At 49.7% G+C, this 16,644-nt stretch overlaps 1 protein-coding gene across 1 annotated transcript in view; it reads right to left on the reverse strand.

Moving 5' to 3' along the window:
* The window catches only part of LOC119955854 (protein AMBP-like), a 59,128-nt gene extending 52,382 nt beyond the window's left edge, over nucleotides 1-6,746 (reverse strand). The window contains exon 1 of the mRNA XM_038782493.1: nucleotides 6,525-6,746. Coding sequence (XP_038638421.1) covers nucleotides 6,525-6,638 — 114 coding nt within the window. The 5' untranslated portion in view covers nucleotides 6,639-6,746. The remainder of the gene's footprint in view (nucleotides 1-6,524) is intronic.
* Nucleotides 6,747-16,644: the final 9,898 nt, after the last annotated feature.

Consider the following 16,644-nt stretch of genomic DNA (forward strand, 5'->3'; position numbering starts at 1 on the left):
TGTCCTATCCAACATCTTCCAGCTCAAGGTTCATAGATATAATTATCACCAGCAAGTCACACTTCTATAAACCCACTCTCCTTCAGTCGTTATGGTACAACCTTCCAGAGTTCCTTTACAACTGACCAAACATCCTAGTTTGGGTACTTCAGAAAAAAAACACTCAGATCTTTAGTGTCTCCAAGTTTTCCAGCTTTTGGACATTTTTCATCAGCTCCCACAGTACCTCCAAGAGGTATCTCCTTTTCTGCCAAACTGAAAATAGATCTCTTTCTGAAAGTGATTTGCTTTTTATCCTCTCCTTGTATCTGGCCACACAGTGTCCATAACTTAAATTCTTCCTGTTTGTAGTACCTTCAGATCAAAGATCATCAGGTCACATGGACCCAAAGAACAAAGAGAACAAAGAAAAGTACAGCACAGGAACAGGCCCATCGGTCCTCCATGCCTGCGCCGATCATGCTGCCCATCTAAACTAAAATCTTCTACACTTCCGGGGTCCGTATCCCTCTATTACCAGCCTTTCATGTATTTGTCAAGATGCCCCTTAAATGTGACTATCGTCCCTGCTTCCACCTCCTCCGGCAGCGAGTTCCAGGCACCCACTACCTTCTGTGTAAAAAAACTTGCCTCGTACATCTCCTCGAAACATTGCCCCTCGCACCTTAAACCTATGCCCCCTAGTAATTGACCCCTCTACCCTGGGAAAAAAATCTCTGACTATCCACTCTGTCTATGCCCCTCATAATTTTGTAGACCTCTATCAGGTCGCCCCTCAACCTCCGTCGTTCCAGTGAGAACAAACCAAGTTTATTCAACCGCTCCTCATAGCTAATGCCCTCCATACCAGGCAACATCCTGGTAAATCTCTTCTGCACCCTCTCTAAAGCCTCCACATCCTTCTGGTAGTGTGGCGACAAGAATTGAACACTATACTCCAAGTGTGGCCTAACTAAGGTTCTGTACAGCGGCAACATGACTTGCCAATTTTTATACTCGATGCCCCGGCCAATGAAGGCAAGCATGCCCTATGCCTTCTTGACTACCTTCTCCACCTGTGTTGCCCCTTTCAGTGCCCTGTGGACCTGTACACATAGATCTCTCTGACTGTCAATACTATTGAAGGTTCTACCATTCACTGTATATTCCCTACCTGCATTAGACTTCCAAAATGCATTACCTCATATTTGTCCAGATCAAACTCCATCTGCCATCTCTCCGCCCAAGTCTCCAAACGATCTAAATCCTGCTGTATCCTGTGACAGTCCCCTCATCGCTATCCGCAATTCCACCACCCTTTGTGTTGTCTTCAAACTTACTAATCAGACCAGTTACATTTTCCTCCAAATCATTTATATATACTACGAACAGCAAAGATCCCAGCACTGAACACTGCGGAACACCACTAGTCACAGCCCTCCACTCAGAAAAGCACACTTCCATTGCTACTCTCTGCCTTCAATGACCTAGCCAGTTCTATACCCACCTTGCTAGCTCACCCCTGATCCCGTGTGAGTTCACCTTTTGTACCAGTCTGCCATGAGGGACCTTGTCAAAGGCCTTACTGAAGTCTATATAGATAAAATCTACTGCCCTACCTGCATCAATCATCTTTGTGACCTCCTCGAAAAACTCTATCAAGTTAGAAAGAGACAACCTCCCCTTCACAAAGCCGTGCTGCCTCTCGCTAATATATCCACTTGCTTCCGAATGGGAGTAGATCCTGTCTCGAAGAATTCTCTCCAGTAATTTCCCTGCCACTGACATAAGGCTCACCGGCCTGTAGTTCCCTGGATTATCCTTGCTACCCTTCTTAAACAAAGGAACAACATATGCTATTCTCCAGTCCTCCGGGACATCACCTGAAGACAATGAGGATCAAAGATTTCTGTCAAGGCCTCAGCAATTTCCTCTCTAGCCTCCTTCAGTATTCTGGGGTAGATCCCATCAGGCCCTGGGGACTTAGCTACCGTAATATTTTTCAAGACGCCCAACACCTCGTCTTTTTTGGATCTCAATATGACCCAGGCTATCTACACACCCTTCTCCAGACTCAACATCCACCAATTCCTTCTCTTTGGTGAATATTGATGCAAAGTATTAATTTAGTACCTCGCCAATTTCCTCTGGCTCCACACATAGATTCCCTTGCCTATCCTTCAGTGGACCAACCCTTTCCCTGGCTACCCTCTTGCTTTTTATGTACGTGTAAAAAGCCTTGAGATTTTCCTGAACCCGATTTGCCAATGACTTTTTGTGACACCTTCTAGCCCTCCTGAGTCCTTGCTCAAGTTCCTTCCTACTTTCCTTATATTCCACACAGTCTTCGTCTGTTCCCAGCCTTCCAGCCCTGACAAATGCCTACTTTTTCTTTTTGACGAGGCCTACAATATCTCCCTTATCCAAGGTTCCTGAAATTTGCCGTATTTATCCTTCTTCCTCAGAGGAACATGCCGGTCCTGAATTCCTTTCAACTGACATTTGAAAGCCTCCCACACGTCAGATGTTGATTTACCCTCAAACATCTGCCCCCAATCTTGTTATCCTTGTCCACCAGCACTTTAAAACTTACTGAATTGTGGTCACTGAACCCAAAATGCTCCCCTACTGAAACATCTACCACCTGGCCGGGCTCATTCCCCAATACCAGATCCAGTACAGCCCCTTCCCTAGTTGGACTGTCTACATATTGTTTTAAGAAGCCCTCCTGGATGCTCCTTACAAACTTTGCCCTGTCTAAGCCCCGAGCACTAAGTGAGTCCCAGTCAATATTGGGGAAGTTGAAGTCTCCCATCACACCAACCCTGTTGTTTTTACTCTTTTCCAAAATCTGTCTACCTATCTGCTCCTCCATCTCCCGCTGGCTGTTGGGAGGCCTGTAGTAAACCCCCAATATTGTGACTGCACCCTTCTTATTCCTGATCTCTACCCCAAAGTAAGGATGTTCGCTGAGGACTAGATGATGTTGAGCAATGTTAGTGACTTCTGGCATACTGATTGATTGATGGATTGATTTATTGTCACATGTACCGAAGTACAGTGAAAACTATTTTTCTGCAGCCAAGGGAAAGTTCACAGCATGTACATAGGCGACAAAAAGAATAATCGACAGAGTACATTGACAAATGGTACATCGACAAACACTGATTAGTTACAGTGAAAACAATGGGCTAAACAAAGCAAATACATGAGCAAGAGCAGCATAGAGCGTTGTGAATAGTGCTCCTACAGGGAATAGATCAGTCTGAGGGAGAGTCATTGACCCCGCTGGGTCACTGTCTGTGCAGAGCTTGCATGTTCTCCCCGTGTCTGCGTGGGTTTCTTCCGGGTGCTCCGGGTTCCTCCCACAGTCCAAAGATGTGCAGGTTAGGTGGATTGGCCATGCTAAATTGCCCTTAGTGACCAAAAAGGTTAGGAGGGGTTATTGGGTTCCGGGGATAGAGTGGAAGTGAGGGATTAAGTGGGGCGGTGCAGACTCAATGGGCCAAATGGCCTCCTTCTGCGCTATATGTTCTGTGCTCTATGAGTCTAGAAGCTGTGGGGAAGAAGCTGCTCCGATGTCTGGATTTGCGGGTCTTCAGACTTCTGTATCTTCTGCCTGATGGAAGTGCCATGGGAATGTCACTTTAAGAAATGTTTGTCTTCTCAAGTGGCTGCAGTGATGTTAGTGTGTGGGTGGAGCTTGTCTCTGGCTCTGCTTTTTACTTTTGTTTTGAGCTGGAAGCTGTTTGTGGTTCTGAGTTTTAGTTTTGTTTTCAGTTGGTGAGCTGCAGTCAAACCAAGGAGGTGTATTTTGGTCTCTCTCTCTACATGCTAAAGAATGTCTGCAGATCATTTGATGATTTCAAAGTAAAACCTGTTTCTGCAAGGAATGCAAACCTACTGTCTTTGTTAGAAAGAGTCTTTGACATATGGATGTTGTTAGGAAAGTTACTAAGGATTACCTATAGAGTACTGTATCCTTGCGGGGGGGGGGGGGGGGGGGGGGATGGGTATCAGTGTTGGCAGTTGATAAGATGTTTACTGTGTGTTTATAAAATGTTAACTGGACTCAGAGAATTAAACATTGTTTTTGTTTAAAAATACTTTAGATCTCTGTTGCATCACACCCAGAAAGTGGGCCCTTGTGCTCCCCAGAACCAAAATCTATTAAATCTTATGGGTCAGGTGAACTCCATGATATACTGTGGTGTTCTCTAAACCCTACCCCATAATAGATGGGTCAGGAAGAGAGCAAAGCCTGGATGGGAGGGGTCTCTGACAATGCTGTAGGGGCAGCACGGTAGCATGGTGGTTAGCATAAATGCTTCACAGCTCCAGGGTCCCAGGTTCGGTTCCCGGCTGGGTCACTGTCTGTGCGGAGTCTGCACGTCCTCCCCGTGTGTGCGTGGGTTTCCTCCGGGAGCTCCGGTTTCCTCCCACAGTCCAAAGATGTGCGGATTAGGTGGATTGGCCATGCTAAATTGCTCGTAGTGTCCTAAAAGTAAGGTTAAGGGGGGGTTGTTGGGTTACGGGTATAGGGTGGATATGTGGGTTTGAGTAGGGTGATCATGGCTCGGCACAACATCGAGGGCTGAAGGGCCTGTTCTGTGCTGTACTGTTCTATGTGCTATGTTCTAGGTTTGATTCAAACACTAGCTTTCAGAGCACTGCTTCCTCAGGTGAATGAAGAGGCATGTTCCTTCATTCACCTGAGGAAGGAGCAGTGCTCCGAAAGTGTTTGAAACAAACCTGCTGGACTTTAACCTGGTGTTGTAAGACTTCTTCCTGGACTACTGTGTAGGAGGTGCTGTTGCCTATCCTGACAGATTGCGGTCTGTTGGTGAGGAAGTCAAGGATCCAGCTGCACAGGGAGGGATAATGGTGTTGAAGGCGGAGGTGTAGTCTATGAACAGCAGTCTCACGTAGGTGTTCTTGTTGTCAAGGTGTTCGAGTGTTGATTGTTGGGCCAGGGAAATAGCATCTGCTGTGAACCGGTTGCGGCGATAGGCGAACTGCAATGGATCAAGAAAGTCTGGGAGGCTGGCGTTGATCCGTCTACTGACTAGCCGAAATAGTTCTTGCCAATATGCAGCAAGATTTGGACAACATTCAGGTTTCAGCAGTGGAGTGACAAGTAACATTTGTGCCACTCAAGTGTTAGGCAGTGAGCAATTCCAACAAGAGAGAATTTAACTATCTCCCCTTGACATTTAATGACATTACCTGTCTCTGAATTCTCCATTATCAACATCTTGGTGCCCACCATTGACCAGAATTGAACTAGATCCGTCATATAAATACAATGGCTACAAGGGCAGGCTAGAGGCTGGGAATTCAGTGTAGAAATAACCTCCTGACCCCCCCAAAGCCTGCCCACCATCTACAAGGCACTAGTCAGGATTGTGATGGAACACACTCCACTCACCTGCTTGATTGACACCCCATCCACCACCTTCAACATTCACACCCCCCACCACTAATGCACAGTGGCAACTTATATGCAGCAACTCACCAAGGTTCCTTCAACAGCACCTTCCCAAACGTGTGATGTCTCCCATCTAGAAGGAGAAGGGCAGTAGATACATTGGATACGCCACCACCTCCAAGCCACTCACCATCCTGACTGGGAAATATATTGGCCATTCTCTCACTGTCGCTGGGTCCAAATCCTAGAACTCGCTTCCTAACAGCACTGTAGGTGTACCAATGCCACATAGACTCAGTGGTTCAAGAAAACAATTCACCGCCACCTTCTCAAGGGCAGTTGGGTAGTATTGGGCAATGAAGGCTGCCCTCGCCAGCAATGCCCACATCCCATGACTGAATAAAAAAAATTCAACAGTGATTTTAAAGAAATTACAAATTTTCCTGACTGTACTGCCTCCGGGTCAAGAGTCATTAATTACATCTTTATTAGCTGAAGCAGAAGGAAAGGAAGATTAAACTGGAGCGAAATAAAACACCACAGGAATTGTTGGGGGCAGGATGGAAAATTTGACGGACCATTGAAAGATCTATTGACCTTGGGTGGGAATTTTCTGCCTGGGGGCGGGCGGCACCAGAACTCTCACCGTGAGAATACTGCATCTCGCTCTGGTCACTACATTACAGATAAGCTGTGATCACAATAGAGAAGATACACAGAAGATTGACAAGGATGTTACCAAGAGTGGAGAATTTTAGCTATGAGGAATGATTGAATAGGTTGAATTTGTTTATTATTTGGATTCGAGGAGGCAGAGAGAAGATCAGAGCGGAATTGAGCAGAAATGTTTTTCACCCAGAAGATGATGGGGGTCTGGAGCTCATTGTTTGACAGGGTAGTAGAAGCAGAAACCCTCATCATATTTAAAAGATGCTTGGATATTCAGTTGAAGCGCCCGAACCGACAGTTCAAGAGCTTGGAAGTTGGATTAGTCTGGATCACTCTCTTGGTCTGGCACAGACACCATGGAGCTAACCACCTTCTGTGCAGTAAATGTTCCAAATTTCTCTGTTCACCAGAAACCCAGAGTTGCTGCATTAAATCTGGCATTGATTACCTGATTCAAATCAAGGTTTTCCAGAACTGCATCATTGTCAGTCGCATTCAGTGGGACGGCAGCTCCGGTCTGTAGGGAGAGCACAGCCAACAGCAGCACCACACCACACCACATTTTCTCTGGGCTGTCCAGAATAACAGAATAGACTGATCACCCGGAGCAACAGGGAGCTGTCTGCCTCGAGATTTCCCAATCCCAGGTTATGTAGATGGAGAGTTAGCCAAGGTTGATATTTCTTGTGGATTGCAAATCATTTACTATGCTATTGGTGAGCCATGACTCGGTTTCTAGAAGCCTCACCTCTGACCTCAGAATGTTCTCATTCAAAACACATTCCACAATTCGAACACGATAGCCGAGGTGCACACTCAGCGCAGTAATGAGGGAGTGCTGCACACTCAGTGCAGTAATGAGGGAGTGCTGCACACTCAGCGCAGTAATGAGGGAGTGCGACACTCTCAGTGCAGTAATGAGGGAGTGCTGCACACTCAGCGCAGTAATGAGGGAGTGCTGCACACTCAGTGCAGTAATGAGGGAGTGCTGCACACTCAGCGCAGTAATGAGGGAGTGCGACACTCTCAGTGCAGTAATGAGGGAGTGCTTGCAGTAATGAGGGAGTGCTGCACACTCAGTGCAGTAATGAGGGAGTGCTACACTCTCAGTGCAGTAATGAGGAAGTGCTGCACACTCAGTGCAGTAATGAGGGAGTGCTGCACACTCAGCGCAGTATTGAGGGAGTGCTGCACACTCAGTGCAGTAATGAGGGAGTGCTGCACACTCAGCGCAGTATTGAGGGAGTGCTGCACACTCAGTGCAGTATTGAGGGAGTGCTGCATTCTCAGTGCAGTAATGAGGGAGTGCTGCACACTAAGTGCAGTAATGAGGGAGTGCTGCACACTCAGTGCAGTAATGAGGGAGTGCTGCACACTCAGCGCAGTATTGAGGGAGTGCTGCACTCTCAGCACAGTAATGAGGGAGTGCTGCACACTCAGCGCAGTAATGAGGGAGAGCTACACTCTCAGTGCAGTAATGAGGGAGTGCTACACTCTCAGTGCAGTAATGAGGGAGTGCTGCACTCTCAGTGCAGTAATGAGGGAGTGCTACACTCTCAGTGCAGTAATGAGGGAGTGCTGCACTCTCAGCACAGTAATGAGGGAGTGTGGTGAATGTGATTCACACCGGATTATAATCTGTATATACATGTGTCTGTATTGTAAGTGCAGTTGCACCACCTGTCCTCCTGGGGGGAGTAGCTCTGGGAATGCTCGAGTTGTACGGGGCTTCTCCCTTGGCTCTGCTCAGGACTCCTCCCCCGGAAGCTCCTGTATAAAAGCTCAGTGCCAAATGGTCAGCCGGCCAGTTCACCGAAAGTTCAATGGCTAACCGGCTGGCTCTGTTGTGAGTATATTAAAACCGCTATTCTAATCCTACAAGCACGTGTCCGTAGAATTGTTGGTTCCAACAGGGAGTGCTGCACTCTCAGTGCAATAATGAGGGAGTGCTGCTCTCTCAGCGCAGTAATGAGGGAGTGCTGCACACTCAGTGCAGTAATGAGGCAATGCTGCACACTCAGTGCCGTAATGAGGGAGTGCTGCACTCTCAGTGCAGTAATGAGGGAGTGCTGCACACAGTGCAGTAATGAGGGAGTGCTGCTCTCTCAGCGCAGTAATGAGGGAGTGCTGCACACTCAGTGCAGTAATGAGGGAGTGCTGCTCTCTCAGCGCAGTAATGAGGGAGTGCTGCACACTCAGTGCAGTAATGAGGCAGTGCTGCACACTCAGTGCCGTAATGAGGGAGTGCTGCACTCTCAGTGCAGTAATGAGGGAGTGCTGCACTCTCAGTGCAGTAATGAGGGAGTGCTGCACACTCAGTGCAGTAATGAGGGAGTGCTGCACTCTCAGTGCAGTAATGAGGGAGTGCTGCACACAGTGCAGTAATGAGGGAGTGCTGCACACTCAGTGCAGTAATAAGGGAGTGCTGCACACTCAGTGCAGTAATGAGGGAGTGCTGCACTCAGTGCAGTAATGAGGCAGTGCTGCACTCTCAGTGCAGTATTGAGGGAGTGCTGCACTCTCAGTGCAGTATTGAGGGAGTGCTGCACACTCAGCGCAGTATTGAGGGAGTGCTGCACACTCAGCGCAGTATTGAGGGAGTGCTGCACACTCAGCGCAGTATTGAGGGAGTGCTACACTCTCAGTGCAGTAATGAGGGAGTGCTGCACACTCAGTGCAGTAATGAGGAAGTGCTGCACTCTCAGTGCAGTAATGAGGCAGTGCTGCACTCTCAGTGCAGTAATGAGGGAGTGCTGCACACTCAGCGCAGTAATGAGGGAGTGCTGCACTCTCAGTGCAGTAATGAGGGAGTGCTACACACTCAGCGCAGTAATGAGGGAGTGCTGCACACTCAGCGCAGTATTGAGGGAGTGCTGCACACTCAGCGCAGTATTGAGGGAGTGCTGCACACTCAGCGCAGTATTGAGGGAGTGCTACACACAGTGCAGTAATGAGGGAGTGCTACACACTCAGTGCCGTAATGAGGGAGTGCTGCACACTCAGTGCAGTAATGAGGGAGTGCTGCACTCAGTGCAGTAATGAGGGAGTGCTGCACACAGTGCAGTAATGAGGGAGTGCTGCACTCTCAGTGCAGTAATGAGGGAGTGCTGCACACTCAGTGCAGTAATGAGGGAGTGCTGCACACTCAGCGCAGTAATGAGGGAGTGCTTGCAGTAATGAGGGAGTGCTGCACTCTCGGTGCAGTAATGAGGGAGTGCTGCACTCTCAGTGCAGTAATGAGGGAGTGCTGCACTCTCAGTGCAGTAATGAGGGAGTGCTTGCAGTAATGAGGGAGTGCTGCACTCTCAGTGCAGTAATGAGGGAGTGCTGCACACTCAGCGCAGTAATGAGGGAGTGCTGCACAGTGCAGTAATGAGGGAGTGCTGCACTCTCAGTGCAGTAATGAGGGAGTGCTGCACTCTCAGTGCAGTTATGAGGGAGTGCTGCACTCTCAGTGCAGTAATGAGGGAGTGCTGCACTCTCAGTGCAGTAATGAGGGAGTGCTGCACTCTCAGTGCAGTAATGAGGGAGTGCTGCACTCTCAGTGCAGTAATGAGGGAGTGCTGCACACTCAGTGCAGTAATGAGGGAGTGCTGCACTCAGTGCAGTAATGAGGGAGTGCTTGCAGTTATGAGGGAGTGCTGCACTCTCAGTGCAGTAATGAGGGAGTGCTGCACACTCAGCGCAGTAATGAGGGAGTGCTGCACTCTCAGTGCAGTAATGAGGGAGTGCTGCACTCTCAGTGCAGTAATGAGGGAGTGCTGCACTCTCAGTGCAGTAATGAGGGAGTGCTGCACTCTCAGTGCAGTAATGAGGGAGTGCTGCACTCTCAGTGCAGTAATGAGGGAGTGCTGCACTCTCAGTGCAGTAATGAGGGAGTGCTGCACTCTCAGTGCAGTAATGAGGGAGTGCTGCACACTCAGTGCAGTAATGAGGGAGTGCTGCACTCAGTGCAGTAATGAGGGAGTGCTTGCAGTTATGAGGGAGTGCTGCACTCTCAGTGCAGTAATGAGGGAGTGCTGCACACTCAGCGCAGTAATGAGGGAGTGCTGCACTCTCAGTGCAGTAATGAGGGAGTGCTGCACTCTCAGTGCAGTAATGAGGGAGTGCTGCACTCTCAGTGCAGTAATGAGGGAGTGCTGCACTCTCAGTGCAGTAATGAGGGAGTGCTGCACTCTCAGTGCAGTAATGAGGGAGTGCTGCACTCAGTGCAGTAATGAGGGAGTGCTGCACTCTCAGTGCAGTAATGAGGGAGTGCTGCACTCTCAGTGCAGTAATGAGGGAGTGCTGCACTCTCAGTGCAGTAATGAGGGAGTGCTGCACTCAGTGCAGTAATGAGGGAGTGCTGCACTCTCAGTGCAGTAATGAGGGAGTGCTGCACTCTCAGTGCAGTAATGAGGGAGTGCTGCACACACAGTGCAGTAATGAGGGAGTGCTGCACACTCAGTGCAGTAATGAGGGAGTGCTGCACACACAGCGCAGTAATGAGGGAGTGCTACACTCTCAGCGCAGTAATGAGGGAGTGCTGCACTCAGTGCAGTAATGAGGGAGTGCGGCACACTCAGTGCAGTAATGAGGGAGTGCTGCACTCTCAGTGCAGTAATGAGGGAGTGCTACACTCTCAGCGCAGTAATGAGGGAGTGCTGCACTCAGTGCAGTAATGAGGGAGTGCTGCACACTCAGTGCAGTAATGAGGGAGTGCTGCATTCTCAGTGCAGTAATGAGGGAGTGCTGCACTCTCAGTGCAGTAATGAGGGAGTGCTCCATTCTCAGTGCAGTAATGAGGGAGTGCTGCACACTCAGTGCAGTAATGAGGGAGTGCTGCACTCAGTGCAGTAATGAGGGAGTGCTTGCAGTAATGAGGGAGTGCTGCACTCTCAGTGCAGTAATGAGGGAGTGCTGCACACTCAGCGCAGTAATGAGGGAGTGCTGCACTCTCAGTGCAGTAATGAGGGAGTGCTGCACTCTCAGTGCAGTAATGAGGGAGTGCTGCACTCTCAGTGCAGTAATGAGGGAGTGCTGCACTCTCAGTGCAGTAATGAGGGAGTGCTGCACTCTCAGTGCAGTAATGAGGGAGTGCTGCACTCAGTGCAGTAATGAGGGAGTGCTGCACTCTCAGTGCAGTAATGAGGGAGTGGTGCACACTCAGCGCAGTAATGAGGGAGTGCTGCACTCTCAGTGCAGTAATGAAGGAGTGCTGCACTCAGTGCAGTAATGAGGGAGTGCTGCACTCTCAGTGCAGTAATGAGGGAGTGCTGCACTCTCAGTGCAGTAATGAGGGAGTGCTGCATTCTCAGTGCAGTAATGAGGGAGTGCTGCACACTCAGCGCAGTAATGAGGGAGTGCTGCATTCTCAGTGCAGTAATGAGGGAGTGCTGCATTCTCAGTGCAGTAATGAGGGAGTGCTGCACTCTCAGTGCAGTAATGAGGCAGTGCTGCACTCTCAGTGCAGTAATGAGGCAGTGCTGCACTCTCAGTGCAGTAATGAGGGAGTGCTGCACACACAGTGCAGTAATGAGGGAGTGCTGCATTCTCAGTGCAGTAATGAGGGAGTGCTGCTCTCTCAGCGCAGTATTGAGGGAGTGCTGCACTCTCAGTGCAGTAATGAGGGAGTGCTGCACACACAGCGCAGTAATGAGGGAGTGCTACACTCTCAGCGCAGTAATGAGGGAGTGCTGCACTCAGTGCAGTAATGAGGGAGTGCTGCACACTCAGTGCAGTAATGAGGGAGTGCTGCACTCTCAGTGCAGTAATGAGGGAGTGCTACACTCTCAGCGCAGTAATGAGGGAGTGCTGCACTCAGTGCAGTAATGAGGGAGTGCTGCACACTCAGTGCAGTAATGAGGGAGTGCTGCATTCTCAGTGCAGTAATGAGGGAGTGCTGCACTCTCAGTGCAGTAATGAGGGAGTGCTGCATTCTCAGTGCAGTAATGAGGGAGTGCTGCACACTCAGAGCAGTAATGAGGGAGTGCTGCACTCTCAGTGCAGTAATGAGGGAGTGCTGCACTCTCAGTGCAGTAATGAGGGAGTGCTGCACTCAGTGCAGTAATGAGGGAGTGCTGCACTCTCAGTGCAGTAATGAGGGAGTGCTGCACACTCAGCGCAGTAATGAGGGAGTGCTGCACTCTCAGTGCAGTAATGAAGGAGTGCTGCACTCAGTGCAGTAATGAGGGAGTGCTGCACTCTCAGTGCAGTAATGAGGGAGTGCTGCACTCTCAGTGCAGTAATGAGGGAGTGCTGCATTCTCAGTGCAGTAATGAGGGAGTGCTGCACACTCAGCGCAGTAATGAGGGAGTGCTGCATTCTCAGTGCAGTAATGAGGCAGTGCTGCACTCTCAGTGCAGTAATGAGGCAGTGCTGCACACACAGTGCAGTAATGAGGGAGTGCTGCATTCTCAGTGCAGTAATGAGGCAGTGCTGCACTCTCAGTGCAGTAATGAGGGAGTGCTGCACACACAGTGCAGTAATGAGGGAGTGCTGCATTCTCAGTGCAGTAATGAGGGAGTGCTGCTCTCTCAGCGCATTATTGAGGGAGTGCTGCACTCTCAGTGCAGTAATGAGGGAGTGCTGCACACACAGCGCAGTAATGAGGGAGTGCTACACTCTCAGCGCAGTAATGAGGGAGTGCTGCACTCAGTGCAGTAATGAGGGAGTGCTGCACACTCAGTGCAGTAATGAGGGAGTGCTGCACTCTCAGTGCAGTAATGAGGGAGTGCTACACTCTCAGCGCAGTAATGAGGGAGTGCTGCACTCAGTGCAGTAATGAGGGAGTGCTGCACACTCAGTGCAGTAATGAGGGAGTGCTGCATTCTCAGTGCAGTAATGAGGGAGTGCTGCACTCTCAGTGCAGTAATGAGGGAGTGCTGCATTCTCAGTGCAGTAATGAGGGAGTGCTGCACACTCAGTGCAGTAATGAGGGAGTGCTGCACACTCAGTGCAGTAATGAGGGAGTGCTGCACACAGTGCAGTAATGAGGGAGTGCTGCACTCTCAGTGCAGTAATGAGGGAGTGCTACACACAGTGCAGTAATGAGGGAGTGCTGCACACAGTGCAGTAATGAGGGAGTGCTGCATTCTCAGTGCAGTAATGAGGGAGTGCTGCACTCTCAGTGCAGTAATGAGGGAGTGCTGCATTCTCAGTGCAGTAATGAGGGAGTGCTGCACACTCAGTGCAGTAATGAGGGAGTGCTACACACAGTGCAGTAATGAGGGAGTGCTGCAGTGTCCGGAGGTGCCATCTTTTGGGTGAGACTTCAGGCTGGATTCTCTACTTTGTGATAACGGAAACAAGAATCACGGTTGGGCTGAAAGCAAAAATCGTGGTTTGTGCTTGGCACCGCTTCCGGTACCATGCTTCGGTCCCTCTCTGGCGGCCAAATCCATGTTTGTGCCTGTGCTGGGGCCCATGCAAAACAGTAATTGCATGGATTTAAATCTACTTAGCGGATTGGACACAGTATGAGCCCTTCCGTGATGCTCCGACCCTCTCCGTCATGCGGGCACGAATTAGTGCAAGTATTTACCAATGGGGCCTGGGCACCATGGCTACTGGGGAGGAGCAAGAAGGTAAAGTTTTAAAAAAACACTCCAAAATTATCAGAATCACTCTTGATCATTTGGAGCAACAGCGGATTGTCTGCCTTGAGATTTCTCAATCCCAGGTTATACGGATCGCGAGTTAATCAAATATCCACTGGTTGATATTTCTTATGGACCATAAATCATTCACTCTGTTATCAGTGAGCCGTGGCTCGGTTTCTTCTGATGTCAGAATGCTCTGATTCAAAATGTATTCCACGGCTTGTTAGGCGGTGGCTGGCTGTGCTGGGGGTAAGAGCAGTAAGAGCTACTTGGTGACAGGTCCTGGATTTGGGGTATTCCCTTTGGGATCGGCGTGGCCTGGCTCAGACTGCCATTGCTGCAGTCTCTGTTTTAAATGCACCCCTTTGCAACGTGCAGGTCCCTGGCTGCTCTGCTGACTGCTCACTGAACAAAGAACAAAGAAAATTACAGCACAGGAACAGGCCCTTCGGCCCTCCCAGCCTGCGCCGATCCAGATCCTTTATCTAAACCTGTTGCCTATTTTCCAATGTCTACTTCTCTCTGTTCCCCACCCGTTCATATATCTGTCCAGATGCATCTTAAATGATGGTATCGTGTCCGCCTCTACCACCTCCGCTGGCAAAGCATTCCAGGCACCCACCACCCTCTGCGTAAAAAACTTTCCACGCACACCTCCCTTAAACTTTCCCCCTCTCACCTTGGAATCTTGTAACTGACACCCCCCACTCTTGGAAAAACTTGTTGCTATCCATACCTCTCATAATTCTGTAGACCTCAATCAGGTTGCCCCGCAACCTCCGTCTTTCCAATGAAAACAATCCTAATCTATTCAACCTTTCTTCATAGCTAGCACCCTCCATACCAGGCAACATCCTGGTGAACCTCCTCTGCACCCTCTCTAAAACATCCACATCCTTCTGGTAATGTGGTGACCAGCGCGGTAGCATTGTGGATAGCACAATTGCTTCACAGCTCCAGGGTCCAGGTTCGATTCCGGCTTGGGTCACTGTCTGTGCTGAGTCTGCACATCCTCCCCGTGTGTGCGTGGGTTTCCTCCGGGTGCTCCGGTTTCCTCCCACAGTCCAAAGATGTGCAGGTTAGGTGTATTGGCCATGATAAATTGCCCTTAGTTTCCAAAATTGCCCTTAGTGTTGGGTGGGGTTACTGGGTTATGGGTATAGGGTGGAGGTGTTGACCTTGGGTAGGGTGCTCTTTCCAGGAGCCGGTGCGGACTCGATGGGCCGAATGGCCTCCTTCTGCACTGTAAATTCTATAATAAAAAGAACTGCACGCAGTATTTCGGAGCCACAAGGTCATGCTGCAGCTGTACATAACTCTGGTGCGGCCGCTCCTGGAGTACTGCGTGCAGTTCTGGTCACCACATTATAGGAAGGATGTGGAAGCTTTGGAAAGGGTTCAGAGGAGATTTACTAGGATGTTGCCTGGTATGGAGGGAAGGTCTTACGAGGAAAGGCTCAGGGACTTGAGGTTGTTTTCGTTAGAGAGGAGAAGGCTGAGAGGTGACTTAATAGAGACATATAAGATAGTCAGAGGGTTAGATAGGGTGGACAGTGAGAGTCTCTTTCCTGGCGAGGGCAGTGCCAGCCAACAGTACTCCTGGCATCGGGATCAGGCTCTAGGGCCAGAGGCCCTACAGTGCTGGTTAATGACAGGGCCTGTGGTGCAGGATGTGGAGGGGGGCGGGGTAAGGGACATGTCGGGGCAGAGCCCACTGTGCCATCCGGGGCCATCATATAGCCCGGTGTACCTTGTTGGGCACGGCGGTATGCACCACACTAACATGTTGACCTGTCCTCCCCTGCAGACATTGGATATTGAAATTCAACCAGCAATGGTGGCTTTACTCCTAGTTGCCGCAGCCCTGGGGGATGCCCTGCGGCTGTATGAGTGGGCGCTGCTCGAGGAGGAGAAGAAAGCTGCAGCATCAGAGCGGGCAGCAGCCGAGGGGCAGCCGGCAGCCCCCGAGGTTGTAGAGCAAACCACCCAACAGGCCGAGGAGGAGGTGCCAAGGAGACACTGCATGAGGCCTCATACCGGCATTGCCTGTCATTGGAGGACCTGCCGGACCGGGCATGCTGTCGTTTGATTGATTGAATGATTTGATTTATTGTCACATGTACCGAAGTACAGTGAAAAGTATTTTCTGCGACCAAGAAAACTTACACAGTACGTGCACAAGAGACAAAAAAGAATGGTAGATAGTCACAGTTAATGCAAAAAAGTACACAGTACATCGACAAACACGTAATTAGTTACAGTACCGAACAGGGGCCAAACCAAGCAAATACGACATGAGCAAGAGCAGCACCGGGCATCGTGAATAATGTTCTTACGGGGAACAGATCAGTCTGAAAATGAGTCGTTGAGGAGTCTAGTAGCTGTGGGTAAGAAGCTGTTCTTAAGTCTGGTTGTACGGTCTTCAGACTTCTGTATCTTCTGCCTGATGGAAGGGCCTGGAAGAGGACAAAGCCTGGCTGCGAGGGGTCTCTGACAATGCTGTCTGCATTCCTGAAGCAGCGGGAGGTGTAGACAGAATCAATGGAAGGGTGGCACGCTTGTGTGATGCGTTGGGCTGAGTTCACCACACTCTGCAGTTTATGTTATTTTATTAGTATTATTCTTGCGATCTTGGGTCGACCAGGTGCCATACCAAAGTGTGATGCAGCTGGATAGGATGCTCTCTATGGCACCTTTATAGAGGTTTGTGAGAGTCGATGCAGACATGCCGAATTTCTTTAGCTCCCGTAGCAAATAGAGACGTTGTTGGGCTTTCTTGACTGTTGCATCAACGTGAGTGGACCAGGACAATCTATTGGTGATGGTGACCCCCAGATACTTAAAGCTACTGATCATTTCCACTTCGGAGCCATTGATGAAGACGGGGGCGTGTGTCATACTCCGCTTCCTGAAGTCGACGATCAGTTCCTTGGTTTTGCTGACAGTTAGAAAGAGGTTGTTTTCAGTACACCATGCAACCAAGTGATC

The sequence above is a fragment of the Scyliorhinus canicula genome, chromosome 21 (assembly GCF_902713615.1).
Source record: "Scyliorhinus canicula chromosome 21, sScyCan1.1, whole genome shotgun sequence".
NCBI lineage: Eukaryota > Metazoa > Chordata > Chondrichthyes > Carcharhiniformes > Scyliorhinidae > Scyliorhinus > Scyliorhinus canicula.